Source organism: Manis javanica, chromosome 8 (genome assembly GCF_040802235.1).
Source record: "Manis javanica isolate MJ-LG chromosome 8, MJ_LKY, whole genome shotgun sequence".
NCBI classification, from domain to species: Eukaryota; Metazoa; Chordata; class Mammalia; order Pholidota; family Manidae; genus Manis; species Manis javanica.
Window position 1 is genome coordinate 91,639,672 of NC_133163.1, and position 15,848 is coordinate 91,655,519.

The 15,848-nt window shown below is 55.8% G+C and overlaps 2 protein-coding genes across 3 annotated transcripts; both read left to right on the top strand.

The window, feature by feature from the left end:
* The first annotated feature begins 1,219 nt into the window (after window positions 1-1,219).
* On the top strand, window positions 1,220-5,253 carry LOC140843283 (uncharacterized). The gene is made up of 2 exons (XM_073212265.1): window positions 1,220-2,633; window positions 2,753-5,253. Exons 1-2 carry the CDS (start codon window positions 2,563-2,565, stop codon window positions 3,540-3,542), a joined length of 861 nt encoding a protein of 286 aa, XP_073068366.1. The 5' UTR covers window positions 1,220-2,562; the 3' UTR covers window positions 3,543-5,253.
* A 1,309-nt stretch (window positions 5,254-6,562) lies between these two features.
* Window positions 6,563-15,847, top strand: ITPKA (inositol-trisphosphate 3-kinase A). 2 transcript variants are annotated; one of them, XM_037018814.2, is made up of 8 exons: window positions 6,563-7,964; window positions 8,767-8,898; window positions 13,689-13,785; window positions 13,873-14,089; window positions 14,234-14,438; window positions 14,645-14,746; window positions 15,015-15,086; window positions 15,208-15,847. In XM_037018814.2, exons 1-8 carry the CDS (start codon window positions 7,476-7,478, stop codon window positions 15,409-15,411), a joined length of 1,518 nt encoding a protein of 505 aa, XP_036874709.2. In that variant the 5' UTR covers window positions 6,563-7,475; the 3' UTR covers window positions 15,412-15,847. The 2 variants fall into 2 exon arrangements, with proteins under 2 accessions (XP_036874709.2, XP_036874710.2); XM_037018815.2 differs by lacking the exon at window positions 8,767-8,898 and having other exon boundaries at window positions 6,568-7,964; window positions 15,208-15,845.
* Window position 15,848: the final 1 nt, after the last annotated feature.

Genomic DNA, 15,848 nt, shown 5'->3' on the forward strand with positions numbered 1-15,848 from the left:
TCACACTGTAGCCACTTTGCCACTACCTCCCCACAGTCAGCTGCTGAGACTTTCCTTCTGAGGTGCCAAAATACAGCAAGGAGAAAAGCCACAACCAGCTTACCCCCTGAGTAGCCAGCCTACTTGGTGATAGGACTCAAGACTGAGGGCCTGTGTTCAGTCTTAGCTGAGGCATGGCCTCTGGACCGAGATCTTGACCAGGTATAAGACTGGCTTTGTCCACCACCAGCTGGGGTTCTTGGTGGCTTGCAGTATTTCCCATGCTGGGGAATTACTGCAGCATTCCCCTTGTCCCCCGACCCCAGTGTGGTTTCAGTGTTGAAGGGTGCAGCACCCAAGACTGTTAAATATTTTCACTTTCTTCCAAGAAGCAAAAAGGCCAATGTCCATGTGCCTAGTATAATGTATAGGTTTCCTGTCTGTCTTGCTCTGACAGGTGCAGGGAAAGTCTACTGTCTGCAACTTCCCTTCAAGAAAACTGCTTTTGTTTTCTTTGTTTCCATGAAGTCCTGACCTGTCACTCAAACTGTAGAGGTATATTTGTAAATAAACTTTATGCCCTGTTTTAACAAAGATTTAGTTCAAGGATTGCATCCTGAGTGACAACTCTGAAAGTCATATTTTGAAAGTCCAAGGGAGCCTCTCTTTTGCTTTTTTCTTCTTCTCTAAACCTCATACCCTCAAAAGTGAAAGTGGCTGTTTTCAGCAGCCTAATTCCTCCAGAAACGTGTCTAGTATGGTAGTTGTCTAGAGCAGAGGTGACTTCTAATTGCCCTAGTTTACTTCCTACCTTGGAAGACACCAACAAGCTTTAACAGGTCCATAGATAGGCTCCTGATACACTGCCTAACCCTAGTGAGAGTCACGTCCTTCCAGCTTCAGTTGGCCTATGCACAGTTCCTTTGCTATCCCATTTTTCTGCCTATCATGAATGGGAAAACCAGTTGAGGTGAGGGTGGCTATGGAGGAAATACTGGTATCTCCATTGCACTCCCAAGTTGGGAAGACCTGTAAGGGTTTTGCACCCCCACTGCTGGAGTCTGTGTCTTAAATCTTTCTGACCATCTTTTAGCTAGGAAGTAAGATCCTGGATATCTACCCGCCTTTAGAGCTGGAAGATGGGAGGTAACAATCACAAGGTAGGAGGCCAGTCCAAGCTTGTCTCGTGTTAGAAGAGGTGGGTCCCTGGGGCTCACTCAGCAACTGGTCCAGTGAGGTTGTCTCCCACTCTGTATCCCACTACCTGACTGTTGGGAGCAGTGCGCTCCCTGGGCCTAGATAAGAGGGATTCTGGGCAAAGAACAGCCCAGTCCATTTATCTCCCAAGCCCTGTGCTGTGGTTGCAGCCTCCTGCGGGGGGGTGAATGGGGGTGCAAAGTAGGCCCACTGTATCTTCTAGAGTTGGGGTACAGGGGGCTTTCCTTGGGTTATCCTGGGTGGTAGTATCCAGCAGCTCTAAGGAGCGGTGCAACCATCTACTCACAGCTTGGATTTTTACATGACTTGCTGAGCTCCCTTGGGAAGGAATAGTATTGGGCTGGAGGGAACAGTGGTATTAAGGGAGGGCCCGCCAGTACCTGCCTTCTCTGTAAGGTTCTCCAAGCCAGTCCCAGTGCCTGCTGAGTGGGACTGGAGGTAGTATTTTTTGGGTCTCCATAGGAGCTTAGCCACTGCAACACTGGCAGGGTTAGGGCTTGCCGGTGGTTCTGTGGACCCAAGGGAGAGTGGAGAGCCACAAGGCATGAGGGCTCAGTGCAGGGTTCATATCAGCTCTGCTACTTAGTACCAAGGACTGAGCTAGTTAATTCCTCTGAGCCACAAGGTCCCTATCTTTAAGGTAAGATCTGTCAGGATCATGTTAAAGATTAAGTATTCCTTTATCCAGTAGCGATTCAATAAATGCAGTTAATGAGAGCAGAGGCTGCTGAGCTTTGGAAGGGAGACTAGGCAGAGTGGCACAGGTGGGGATGCAATGGGCAGCAGGGTGAGTGAAGGGGCAGAAGCCATAGGAGAGCAGCCCCAGCTGCAGAGGGGCAGAAGCACGACCAGAAGTTGAAGTGCTTTGCCCAGAAACTCCTGGCAGCCCCCACCTCAGGGGGCCAAGGAACTCCACCTCCAAGTTGAAGTTCTCCCTGGTGGCTGCTGGGGCTAGCCTGGAGAATCAGCCAGAAAAGGAGAGCTGTCATTTAGCCTGCCCTTGCAGCTGCTATTCTCTCCAGCCCCTCAACATATATTCCCTTTGCAGATGGCTGGTCTGAAAGCATTGTCCGATTCTAGTCCTCAATGGCTCTGAAGGCTGCCCCCTCCCCAAGACCCCAGCAGGCTCAGAAAGATTGTTAGGCCTGACTTCCCCCTGCACCACCAAGAGTAATTTAAAACATAAAACAAATAGCAAACTAGAAAAAAAAAGTGTGAAGTACAACTATCTGATCTTTTCCATGATATCTATCTTGAGAGTATCCTATCCTTTTATTTTCTCTTCCAGCTGTGGATGACCCTGCTTTGCTAAGCTCCTGCTGAGACCTCATCTTGCTGGGCCACATACACATTCACCTGCCTGGAATGCAAGGGTCTACCTCCAACAATTTTCCCTGGAGAACTCCTCACTTCAGCCTTCAGCCCTCAACCAAAAGGTCACCTCATCCGGGAAGCCTCCTGTGATCCCTCTGGGGTTTTGGGAGCATCTCCCACCCACTCCCCCTGGGCGCTGACACTCACCTCTCTGCACTTATTCCTTGTGTATCTCCACCAGGACCCTAGAAGCTTGTGTCTGCCGCCATTTCTCTCCGAATCCCCAGCGCCGCCTGGCAGTTAACAACCAATGCATGTTGGTGGAGGGAAGAGAGCAACGGCGGCAAGCTGACGGCGTTCGACCCCACCTTCCCCAGCCGCCTGTCCCCAGACCGCAGGGACACCGGAAGGAGACCCGCGTTGCGGGCACCGCCCGCAGTAGAAGCCCAGGCTGCCAGTCCTGGAGTTCGACCCAAGGCCCCGCAAGAGACACACGGCTGCAGCAGACGGAAGCGAGGCCCGCTCTCCCCTACGGGCCCCGTCAAGCCTACGGCCTTGGCCTCTGTTCGTGGAGCCCGGGTCCGAGCGCCCTGCCAGGAGGCTGCCGGGCTGCCAGCACGCGAGCGTGCGCATCTCCAGGCCTGGGCCCAGCGGGGCGCGCGGCCCGGCGACTTCCCGGAGTTGGTTGCTGGGGCCCCAGCTGTCAGCAGCTCTCCCCGTGCGTGCCTCGAGGTGCCCCTGCGGCCGACGCCGAGGTGGAGCTGGCAGTAGCACACCCGGACCCGGGCCTGTACTCAGCTTCCGTGAGGCTCCTGGTTCTGCCTGGCCTCCGGATGCTCTGTGGACTCCGTTGCCACACAGCTAGGATGGAGGTCACGCTGACAGATCACAAAGGGAATCAGGCGAGGGGCCCAGCCCCCTCATTTATAGGATTCGAGAACTTGCTCTGGTGTGGGCACTGGGGACAGAGGCCGACTGCACTGCGGGCGTTCTTGAGAGCAGTTCCCTTAAGCGGCCCCCCGAGACCCTGACCTCAGATGCTCCTGGTCCCCTCTGCCTGCACTTGGCCACTGGGAGAGAGTCTGTGCTTCTAAATTCTGGAGAGACCAGGCAGGAGAACCACAGGAACACAGACTCCTGGGAGGGATGAGAAACCTTGTTTCTGAAGTGTGTCAGAAGAGAAAATGTTCTTATTGTGCATACACAGGCATGGTGACACATTTTGTTTGTTTTAGACAAGCATGGTTCAGTTGGAGGCTCAGTGAAGTTGCTAGGTACCAAACCCTGCTAAACTATCCAGCCCCCAATCTCAGGAAATTCCCACAAAATCTATCAATTGTGGAGTCAGAGAGAGCCCAGACGCAAGGAAAAGTGTCTGAGGTTTTCGGATGAAGACCGCCTGGCACTCCTTTTCCCAGGAGGAGACTTCCAACCCTTTACCATCCTCAAGTTTCCATTAGGCCCTGCTCTGGCCAGCCCTCTCTAGTATGCTCTGGGCAGAGTAGGCATCAGACTGGCCAGGGCTGGGGAATGGTTTAGGTGCATGAAGCAGCTGAAAGACTAGGATCTCACTGTTAGTCCTGTGCAAACAGTTAATATAGCCACGCAGCATCCTGGGGCCTGTTAATGGTTGGGTCCTTTCTGATTTCCTTCCAGAAGACACGTACATGATACACCACCACTTCAATTAAAGAGGGGGGTCATCATAAGAGCTACTCATTCCGTATCTCTTTCACCTGGCACAATGCCTGGTTCATAGCAGCTGCTCAGTGGAAGTTTGCTCTGTGAATGAACGAATGAATCACAGGTATTGTCACAGAACACTGGAATCTTGGGGTCAGAAAGTCCATTGGAGGACATCAAGCCCCACAGAGCATGTCAGGAGTTGTTGACTAGAATGAGACCCTGTATCACCTGGTCTATAGGACCTTTTGTCAGCAGTCCCCTGGCACATCTCCTCACCCCCTACACAAACACCCAATAGAGGCTCTGCTCTCTCCAGAGAGGTCTTCAAGTCCTCTCAAAGCAACAGGGAGCCCATTCAGGAGTACAGATTAAGGGCTGTGCTCCATCCTCTCCTAAGTGAGAAGCCTTGCCTAAGGTCTTGGGAAGCTGTGAACAGAGAACTTGGTCCTGTCCCTGGGGTGACTGTGCTGCCTTGGGGGTGGGAGAAGGGGCAGAGCTAAATGCAGGAGCTGCAGAATAAAATCAGGCACCCAGAAGACCCTCACCTGACCCCACTTTCTAGCCCCCTCCTTTCATAAATCCTGAAGGCAATGAAGGCTTCTAGTGACCTGGGATGCCACAAGAAGAAAGATCAGTTTCTTTCCTCAGACATGCAGTTGGCCTTGTGAACAAGGGACTCTCATGGCCTGTCTCAGATAAGCCACCTAATGACCATCAAAACCTTGAAACATTCTTCTATGTCCCTGTTTCCCCACTTTTTGCAGTACCCAAGAGGCCATAGTAGTCCGTTAATTTTGTCCATCTCCCTTCTCTTACAGCCTCAAGGACTAGGGAAAACCGAGGCACAAAGAACAGGATTCCAGGATTTGAAAGGTCGTTCCTGGCTTGATTAAGAGGACATGAGAGCCCCTTGACCTTGTCCCACAGCTATAGTGGGACCCCTGAGCCCTGCTCCAGTGTGTGCCCTTATGTTTTCCACCTGTAGTAGGTGGAGGCAGACTCTACATTCACTCATAAGAACTAGGGACTGAACTACAAGATGTGAATAAAAGAAACTGAACTTGGCACAGGAATACAAGTCAGGGGACCTCGCCAGTACTCACTCTGGCTTTTCTACCAATTAACTGTGTGGCCTTGTGCAAGTGCCTTCACCTCTCTGTTACTTCTCTTGTATTTTTAGTGGGGAGGGTAGGATGCATCTAAAGGCCCTTCCCACTATAAAAGTCTATGAAATTAGCTCTCACTTCAGTACCTATTCCCAGGGTTGCCCTTACTTTTCCAGTGAAATTTACCTCGGCTGGTATGGCAAAGAGCTTTTCTCTGGTCACTGGCCTTTGGGCAAGTGCATGATACAAGAAGAAATGAAATTGTTCCCAAGTTTCCTCTTGGCAGCCAGGAGAGAGCCGTGGCTTCTGGTCTGTCATGCCACCACCGGCGGCCATGCATTGAGTGACACACAGCTGTTTCCTCCTCTAATTTCCTGCCCTACCTTTACAGCTCTGGTAGGTCTTTGCTGACTGTCCCCACCCTGGTTTGCCCCCAGCACCCACCCTGAGGACAGTACTAGTGCCCCTACAGACCAGGGTAGCTCCGAAGGAGGGAGAGAAGGGAGTGAAAAAAGACCTGAGCGTTTCCGGGTGGCCAAGTTCTAAAGTGCGCCCTTCTCACAGACCTGCAGGCTCTTCCACATTCTGTACCCCAGAGAAGGTAGCCAGGTGATTTCCCAGTTTCTCTATAGAGGACTCAAGTATCAAACTCCTGTATTTCCTTGTTTGTCTCACTCCTCCATCACCTCAGTTTCTCCCCACCCCCACTCTTCCCTCCACCTTTTTATTTTTTTCATCAATTCCCCCAGGAGCTTCTCTTTTTTTCTTTGTGGAAGGTTCCTTTGCTCTCTTCCTGGGTCATCCTTGAATCATGGCTGAAGGGAGAAAGTGAAAGAAACTCCTCTTTTTGGCTTTTATCAGCACCAGAGGCAATCCTTCTAGGGACATTCTCCCCACAGGGTCCCCGACAATCCCAGGGCCCTGGTGAGGGATCCTCAGTGCTGGCATTTGCGGAAGACAGCAAATGCTGTGAATATTGACTTCTACTCAAAGCAGCCTTGCAGTTCAACTGCTCACTAACCATGTGAGGCTGCCAAAGCCCCACCGCGACAATACCACGGATGAGCGCACCACTATGTATGAAACACCTCACCAACATCTGCGCCCTCTGTCCAGCATCACAGCCACAGCTCTGTGGGTCAGGTGAAGTTTTCCTAAGTTTACAAGGGAGGAAAGAGCACTGGGAAAGGTGAGAAGACTGCCAAAAATCACATGTAGAGGCGAACCTGAGCCTGGCTCTATCATTCACACTAAAACTATCTTAACGTTTTAAAGATTTCATATATTTTTTTCCCACAGCAATCCTGTGAGGTGAACAACAACGCTGAGGGGGAGAATCAGCAGTTCAAGAGGGTGAGATGACTTGCTTAGAGTTCACACAGCGGACTCCAAGCCAGGAACTCCGAAAGGCCAGAAGGAAGGGCTCAGTCGCCGCCAGCCAGCAGTCGGGGACGCTGCCCAGGACTCCGCCAGGACGCGTGGGGAGATCCAGGCCCCGCCCCTCGATCTTGTTCTCTGCACGCCGGGATGTGGGGAGTTTTGGGGGGAGAAGCCTCAGCTCGTTCTTGGGACTGAGCTCCTACTTGGGCGCACGCCCTGGGGTGAGGTTTTTTTGGAAGCCAATGGCTTTGAACTCTGTACTGAAGGGGTCCCGGGCGGAGAAAAGCCCCGGAGACCTGGAAGACTTGGCGCAGGGTGGATGGAACGCGGAAAAGGAACCCGAGGGATTGGGTGGGAGAGCAAGGGCAAAACCGAGCCCTTCCCGGCGGAGCCTGCCGCCTGGGAGCCTCCGGGAGCAGTCCTGCACAGCCCCGAAGCCGCGGCGGGCAGCAGAGCCGAGGGGGCGGAGCGGCCCTCCCCGCCCCCCGTCTCCTCGAGGGCGGGCACAGAGAGGCCGCGAGGGCCAGGCTCCGGTTTTCTGTCCACAGGAACTGGGCTTCCTGGTCACCCGGAGGAATACCAGGGAGTCTTCTCTTCCCGGCCAGCCCCCTGGGAGGCCCGCGCTCTCTCTGAAAGTGAAAGGAGTGGGCAGGGGGCGCGGCCGAGGCGGGGCGCGGGAGGGCGGCCGCGCAGGCTCCGCCTCGGGGCAGGCTCGCGCCGGGGGCGCTGAGCGTCTCCAGTCCCCGCCGCGCCGCGGGCTGGTGGGCTCCGCTGCGGCTCTTGCGCTAGGGAATGACCCTGCCCGGAGGCCCAGCGAGCATGGCGCGGCCGAGAGGCGTGGGGTCCTGCAGCCCGGGGCTCGAGAGGGCTCCGCGCCGGAGTGTCGGGGAGCTGCGCCTGCTCTTCGAGGCGCGCTGCGCCGCGGTCGCTGCCGCCGCCGCTGCAGGGGAGCCCCGGGCCCGGGGGGCCAAACGGCGTGGGGGACAGGTTCCTAACGGGCTTCCGCGGGCTCCTCCTGCCCCGGTGATCCCGCAGCTGACTGTGACGGCCGAGGAGCCGGACGTACCCCCGGCCAGCCCCAGGCCGCCCGAATCAGAGGGTGGCTGGCGCCCGACCGTGGGCTCGTCGCACCTGCAGCAGCCGCGCCGCCTCTCCACCTCATCGCTCTCTTCTACGGGCTCCTCGTCGCTGCCCGAGGACTCGGAGGACGATCTACTGAGTGACAGCGAGAGCCGGAGCCGCGGCAACGTGCAGCTGGAAGCCAGCGAGGACTCGGGTCAGGTACGGGCCGCGGGGGCGGGGCCGGCGCCGGGCGCGGGGGCTGCGCGCAGGGGCCCCAGCTTTGGGCTCCAGAGGGCCGGCTCTTGTCCTAAGCTCCCTCTGCGGAGGGTTCGGTTCTCACTGTTTAGGAGGGGCATAGGGGTCGTAGGAAGGCTCCAGGCATACCTCTCGTCTTGGCCGTTTTCACCTGGGTTCCACAGGCAGGCCGCCGTTCGGACCCCGGGCGTCTAAGGAGAGTGAGGAGGAGTCTGCGAGCGGCCATGGGGACCGGGTGGGGTGGGTGGCGGGGAGCGCGACTTGCTGGCTGCGAGGTAGGGCCGGAGAGAGCGGAGAGGCTCGGCCTTGCCCCACGAACTATGGGAGAGAGAGGGGGGCGCACGAGTCTCGCTCTCTCCCCGCCCCCTCGCCGGCGCCGCGGCCCCACCCCCGCCGTTGCCACGGTTTCCCTCTCCTGAGTGGGAGTGGAGCGGCGCTCCAGGCTCGGCTCCGGAGCTGCAGCCGTCTGCTCCCTGCGCCCGCACGAGGCGTGGACGCAGGGAAAGGAGGGGCGCGGGCCTGGGGGCTCTGGCAGAGAAGTCAGCCTTCCTCGGTTGACTGATCCTAATTATGGCCCGGGATAAACTGAGGCTGAAAAGGCGGGATCAGCCTGTCATCTCCGCCTCTGTTATCTTGGTTGTTCCGGGGCCAGGTTTGACCCTTGGATAATCCAGGCCCGGGATGCGGTGAAGTCGTTCTTGGTGCCTGCGCCTTAGGGGTGTGCGGCTCCTAGATCAGCTGCTGTGTCTCCCTCGTTTTAACCAAGGCCAAATACTTTAACTACCCGCGGTCTACACAAAGGAGTTGCTCTATATCCACGTTATGCAAGTGTCCCTGGAGCAGAGGGAGCGGCGAAGGGCGCCCTGCAGGCTCTGGTGGCTCCGGGACTGCCCCGAAGGTGAGAGCCGCGGACGTGCGCCGGGGTGGCCTGGGCGCTGTGCGTATAGCACAGGGGCGTGGCCCTCTGAGCCACGGCTCCGCCACACGCTCGGATTGGACCAGGTGGGGGAACACTGTAATGACCTGCAGTGAATCCGTGACTTCAGTTACCTCCTGAGAGTTACATTACCCATAGGGCGGCATGGTTTGTAAGTGACACAAGAAGAAAAAGAAAAAAGTCTCATAGAGCAGGAACACACCCCACCACTCGGTGTAGGGTGCGGGGAGTCCCTCTGTCCTCCTCCGGGGGTAGGGTACCACTGACCCATGATCGATCCTAGTGCAACCGTAGTGCAAGCCCCTGTAGGCGTGCTGGTTCCGCCGAGGGATTTCCAAGGCGGTGGAATATGGGACAATGAGGTCCTTCCCACCTCCTCCAAAAATCCGGAGCAGTAGCTCTGGGTCCCCCGCTCCTCCGCTCAAATCTGACAACTGAGAGGCGGGCGCAGGAGGGAGGGCGCCACGAAGGCAGCCCCCAGCTTCCCTCTTCCCGCCCAAGCAATTTAGGCAGCCTGGCTGGGGTCAGGACTTCGGGACCAGTCGCATAAGTCGGCTAGACGGCTTCGGCTGGCCTCTCCACCCTGGGCTTCCCGGTCCTCCGGTGCTGCCAGGAGCTGGAGCAGATGGACGCTAAGAGCCCTTCCAGCTCCAAGGCTGCGTCTCTCAGGCCTTCCCAATCCCCCGCCCGCTGGGGCCTCCCCGAAGGCAAACAGCCACGGAGGCGGCAGATAAGCCAGAGGCTGTTGACAGAGGCCGCCAGCGTCCTCGTGGAAGTGCCCGGAGCGGACTTTGCCTCGTGGCCGGTCCGGGAGCGGCACAGAGCTCCCGCCCAGGCTGCATTTAGGGCTTCCCCAGGCAGAAAGCAGGGCCCGTTGCTGGCTGACCGTAGAGGATGCACCTGAGAGGAGGGTACAGCGGCAGTGGTTGGGAGGTGGCTGGACAGCCTGTTACACTGGGGCCTGGGCAGATAATGGGAGTAGCTCCCCATGCACAGGGAAACCCTGGGAGGCTCTGTCTTGTCTCTGCCCAGCACACCCGTCCTTCTGCATCAGCTCCTAGGAGCCCTGCACAGCCTAACCAGAGCCTGAAGCTGGGCTCTTCCCAGGGTAGTTGGGACTGGGCAGCTTCCCCCCTTCCCTGGCCTTTCCTCTGGTAGAGAGTAAAGTCCCGGGCAAGAAAACCCAGACAGGCCAGGAGAGGAGTTGGGGGCCTATCCCAAGGGGCAGGTGGCATGACTGTATTTTTAGGCCTTGACTGCCTCTTAAGACAATTTTGGGGTATTGCTGTAGAACAGAAGGTGTTTGGCTCCTGTTCATTTGGTTCTCTTCTTTCAGTGCTCTGGGATGGGTAAGGAGACCTGGATGCCATCTGGTCCTGGCCCCAGAACTCCCACACTTCACTTTTTACTAATTATAGATCAGAATTTAGGTTAACAGACTTCCTTTTTAAAAAGCAAATGCCCCTGGGAGGGTAAAGTCGTGGGTCACTTATACCTTAGTGCAAATCATTTTATAAATTTAAACTGATTGCTACCCCCCTCCACCACCAGCACAGGGAGTGCTAGTTTGAGAGGGCAATGGGAACATGGGGAGGAGATCCGGCTGTAGAGAGCTTCAGCCAGGGACTGGCTAGCTGGGGGTAGGGAGTAGAAGTCAGGAAGCATGGGGATGAGTACCAAAGAGAGGGCAAAGGTCCATTTCTGGCAGAAGATACACTGAGTGTCTGGTGTGGTGTAAGAAGTCTTCAGGGCTTCACGGAGACAGATGCTCCCTGTCCAGCTCTGGGTGAGAATTTATCAAAGGGTCTTCCTGTGACTTTGTCAGAGACTCTCTCCGTCAGCTCCCCTGGGCTTTTTGCCTGGGTAGCCCCTGGCTGTGCGTTGGTTTCCTGGATTCCGTGGGGAGTAGGCTGGGCCAGAGGGTGGGGCTTTGGCCCTCTTTTTAGCAAGATTTCACTCTGTGACATGATAAATCTGCTTTCTGATACATACAATAAAAGCCTTACCTGCTCAAAAATATCTTCCCTGCTGTTATTCATGTGCCAAAATCCCCACCCACCCATTACAGAATGATTCTCCAGGAGCCTTTTTGGATACATGCATCTTTCTATGCATTATGTTCACTGGGGGAGATAGCTTCCTAAGATGGGAGATGGCAGAGAGCTCCATGACAATTCCATCAATTTCTTCCATGTTTGACCATAGCCATTACTGGCAAGGAGCTAAATTCCATCCTATGAACGTCCTGAGTTGGTGGAGGGCTTGCACGAAAGCCCTTTGTAACTTGCATGGCTGGAACCAGCCTTTGTTGCTGCTGCTCTTGGCTAATGGGACCCGCACAAGATCAAGGGGGAGAGAGTGGGTCATTACCCCAATTTACCTCAGCATGGGAGTTGATGCTGTGTTATCACACATCAAACAAGTGGCAGTAGCCCAGGACTGCAGGTACTAAATCCTCTTCTGCTAGGCCCACCTTCCAGCTTCACTCACTGCTGGCTGCCACGTGATCTCAGAAGGAGGGATGTTCCCTGTCTCACCTAACCCAAAGCTGGTTCCCTCTTTCATTGGGGTGACTACAGCACTAGATGTACCCTCTGACTAAGTCCTTTCTCATCCCACCATCCCCCAAAGTCTGCCAATAGGACTCTAAAGCTGCCTGAAGCTCGCCTGTCCCTACCACCATTAAACCCAGTCATTTGGGTGAAGAGAAATAAAGGTGTCTGGCCAACAGAGAGGAGCCCCAGGCAGAGCTCAGTGTTTCCTCAGAGCTCAAAACACTTCCTTAAACTGCCTTTTGGCTGCAACTTGCTTCAGCTTGTACAAAGCTCACGCAGGGTCCCATTTGACCCCCAAAGGGAGTCAGGGTGGTAGCACTTTGGAGCCTGCTAAGGCGACTGGAACATGGGAGGAGGCTGAGCTGGTGGAGTTTCCCCCAGAGACCGGGAGGGTGGGGCAGGGAGTGAGGAAATGCTAACTCCTGTAAAATGGCAGCAGTGCCGCAGTCATACACTCGCTGTGCATGTGCCTCATTGCCATCATCATCACCATGATGACTCTCAAATTATGATGTGGGGGAGAAGAGGGTATAGGATGGTGCCACTGAATACACATGGCACATACTTCTTCCTGGAATTTTACTTGAGGATTTGGAGGTGGAAGAGTTTTATAATAAAACTTGGATTTATTATGCAGCAGAATGCAAACCTTGTGTGTATTTAAAGAGTAAAACAGGGAGTTTGAAAGAGATGTCATGCTTCTAGTGGGTTGCTTCTGGATACACCTCCAGATCCTTAGGGATTGGACACGTGATCACACCCTAGTGTGCCATGTAGGGACTCAGTAGGCAAGCAGGGACAATGCTGTCTAATGGAGGCTAAGTGCCTGCGTGCAATGGGCGGTTAGTAAATGGTGGCCTCTCTTATGGCAGTAGCTCTGTCCTCCCAGAAGAAACAGGCTCACACAGACGAAATTCTCACTTGGGTTCACTCAGCTAGTGACAGAACCAGGACTGGAACCAACTGCTGACTCCCCATCCAGTGCTCTGTCACTAACCCGTATCTGCTCCGCATGGGAAAGGGCTTTATAGTAGCAGCTTCCCTCTGCTTGGCTACTATCCCAGTTCTCCCTCTCCCTCTGGTCAGGGACACTGGGTTCCTGGGTCCTCCCCCTGTGGGGGCACACTGGTATAACTCCTTTAAAAGCCAGGCATCCCTGAGAGGAGGCAGCAGACACACCATTTGGATGAGCAAACCTTCAGAGGGTGGACAGGACTGATGAGTTCTGGGTGGGAAGAGGAAAGAAAGGTCCAGAGAATGAGATGCTCTCTGCACCAGGTGGAGGCCAGAAGCAATGGTCATGAGGCAAGAGATACACCAAAACCGACATTTCCCTCCCAGTTTCATCTAAGATGACAGGTTCTCAGCTCTGCATCTCATTTTCAAAGCTCAGTTTTCTGAGTTCAGATCAGGACCAAGAGTGCCCTGTGCCTTGCCAACTGGTGGGGAGTGATGTGGCATCCAGGGATATCAAGAGGGGCTCAGGGAGTCCCAAGCCATTCTTTCTCCAGGCCCCGCCAGGCTGGCCTCCCAACCCTGGGCCTTTGTAAAGGTTTGTTTCTGTGTTTGTCTCTAAATGAGAGGAACCGATGGTCCCAAATGAATAAAACAGTAACCGTATTTGTCTAGCATTGCCTTCAGGCCAAGCTATTGTGGAATGGTGGGGGTGGGAAGGAGCCTGTCACACCCAAGCCCCATTTACTACTCACAACCCCATGAGAGTAGTTATTTCCTCATTTTACAGATGAAGAAAGTAACTCAGAGGCAGTGTTGGAAATGCAAGTTTTTGGTTTCACCAAAGACCTACTCAGAATTTACCCACAGACCTGAGAATCTGCATTTTTGACAAGGGTGACCGTCAGGTGATTCTCATGCTCACAAAAGTTCTAAAACCTGGACAGAGCAGTTTGGTAACCTACCCACATAGCTTTGGAGTGGCAGAACTGAGGTGAAAAACCTGAGCCTCTCACACTAAGTCCAGGGCTCTTTCCAGAGCATTCAAGAAGCTGATTATCTGCTCAGTGCCTACCACACAGGCACACAATAAACTTCCCTTGAGTGAGTGAATGAATGAATCATCTGGCCCTAGCAGCTTGTTTTGTGGGGCGGGGCGGGACCGAGCCCCTGTTCCAGAGGAGGGAGAGCTTATGGCACTGTTAAGACGCCAACGTGAGACCGCGACCGTGTTGCTTTTAGAAAAGCCACTGGCAGAAGATCCGGACCATGGTGAATCTGCCCGTCATGAGCCCTTTCAAGAAGCGCTATGCTTGGGTGCAGCTGGCTGGGCACACGGGTGAGCACCGGGCAGGCGCAGGTTGGGTGGGTGGGTGCGGTGGGGTGGGGAGAAAGGGACTAAGCTCTAACTGGTGCGAGTCTGCAGGGAGCTTCAAGGCAGCGGGCACCAGCGGGCTGATCCTGAAGCGCAGCTCAGAGCCGGAGCGCTACTGCCTGGCGCGGCTCATGGTGGACGCGCTGCGCGACTGCGTGCCGGCCTTCCACGGCGTGGTGGAGCGCGACGGCGAGAGCTACCTGCAGTTGCAGGACCTGCTTGACGGCTTCGATGGGCCTTGCGTACTTGACTGCAAGATGGGAGTCAGGTATGCGTGCCCTGCCGGGCTAGGCGGGGACCGGGCGGGACCCAGAGCAGGGATGAACGTTCTACCGCGTGGTGTGCACAAAGCCGCGCTCGACCGGGTTCGGGGGCGCGCCCTCATGCCCCGCCGCTGCCTGCGCCTCGGTAGGACTTACCTGGAAGAGGAGCTGACCAAAGCTCGCGAGCGGCCCAAGCTGCGGAAGGACATGTACAAGAAAATGCTGGCGGTAGACCCCGGGGCGCCCACTGAGGAAGAGCACGCGCAGCGCGCAGTCACCAAGCCGCGCTATATGCAGTGGCGGGAAGGCATCAGCTCCAGCACCACGCTCGGCTTCCGCATCGAGGGCATCAAGGTGAGCTAGGCCCACTTTGCTTTGCAGTAGCCCGCCCTTCCTCCGACCCGGCCCCACTGTGCGGTGTCCGCCTCCCATGCTGACTGCCACCCCTAAGAGGCACCCGCTGGCGACCGTCCTTCTGTCCTTGGCAGTCACTGCTCTAGCCTGATCCTCTTCTCTCGGGAGATATAGGGTCTCTGACACTTCCGTTCCACCTCCTTCAGAAAGCCGACGGCTCCTGCAGCACCGACTTCAAGACCACGCGAAGCCGGGAAGAGGTGATTCGCGTCTTCGAAGAATTTGTGCAAGGTGATGCGGAAGTGCTGGTGAGCGTCTGAACCTAAGAACCCTGAGGTGTTGGGGAGCCTGAAACCGAGGAGTGTCTCTAAGTCGTCCGGTCTAGTGCCCTCGCCTATGTGACTCGCACTGTAGCATTTATTGGTGTTTTCTTTCCATTCTGGGCTGCGCACCGGGTGGGTGCCTGTGCCTTGCTCCCCACGTCCTGCCAAGGCAAGCTAGCAGGATTAATGGCCTGTAATCTTAGCAGAGGCTCACTTAGTTTTTTGCTCTCCCGTCTTACCCCACCCTCTCCAGCGGAGGTATCTGAACCGCCTGCAGCAGATCCGGGACACCCTGGAGGTATCTGAGTTCTTTAGGAGGCACGAGGTAAGAGGGGTAGGGTAGGCTCGGGTTGCAGGGTCTGTGGTGTGTGAGGGCTACTTTAGGAATAGGGTGGGGAGCTTCTCCGGGAAAGGGCTGTACCCTGATCGAGGTGTGGGGCTCGCAGGTGATTGGCAGCTCACTCCTCTTCGTGCACGATCACTTCCATCGCGCCGGTGTGTGGCTCATTGACTTCGGCAAGACCACGCCCCTTCCGGACGGCCGAACCCTGGACCACAGGCGGCCCTGGGAGGAGGGCAATCGTGAGGACGGCTATTTGCTGGGGCTGGACAATCTCATTGGCATCCTGGCCAGCCTGGCTGAGAGATGAGGCTGGGCCCCTGTTCCCTGGCCGACCGGCGGGTCTAACAGACGGACCGGTGGCTGCGCCGCGCCAGTGCATGCCGGAGAGAGACGGAAACCCGCGGTGCGGGGCGGTTCACACGGTCCTGCAGGGCCAGGTGTCAACCACTATGGGCGCTCTGCACGCGCAGAGAGGGGAGGGGGTCTGTCCCCCATGCAAGCCCAGCGTTCTCAGAGCCAGTGACACTGACCTATGGGGTGAGGGTGGGGGGCGTAGAGTGGGACAATGGGCTTCCTCCTCAGCCCAGCTCTTCTGAGCAGACTAAGTGTCTCTCCAGAGAGGCCAGATAATGCATTTTATTTTCAGGCACTAGCTCTACTGGTCTAACCTCCCACACTACAATGGACTTACTCCCTTTCCCAATAAAACTCAAAGACACCAGCTTTGGCTACTCAAGCCTAGTC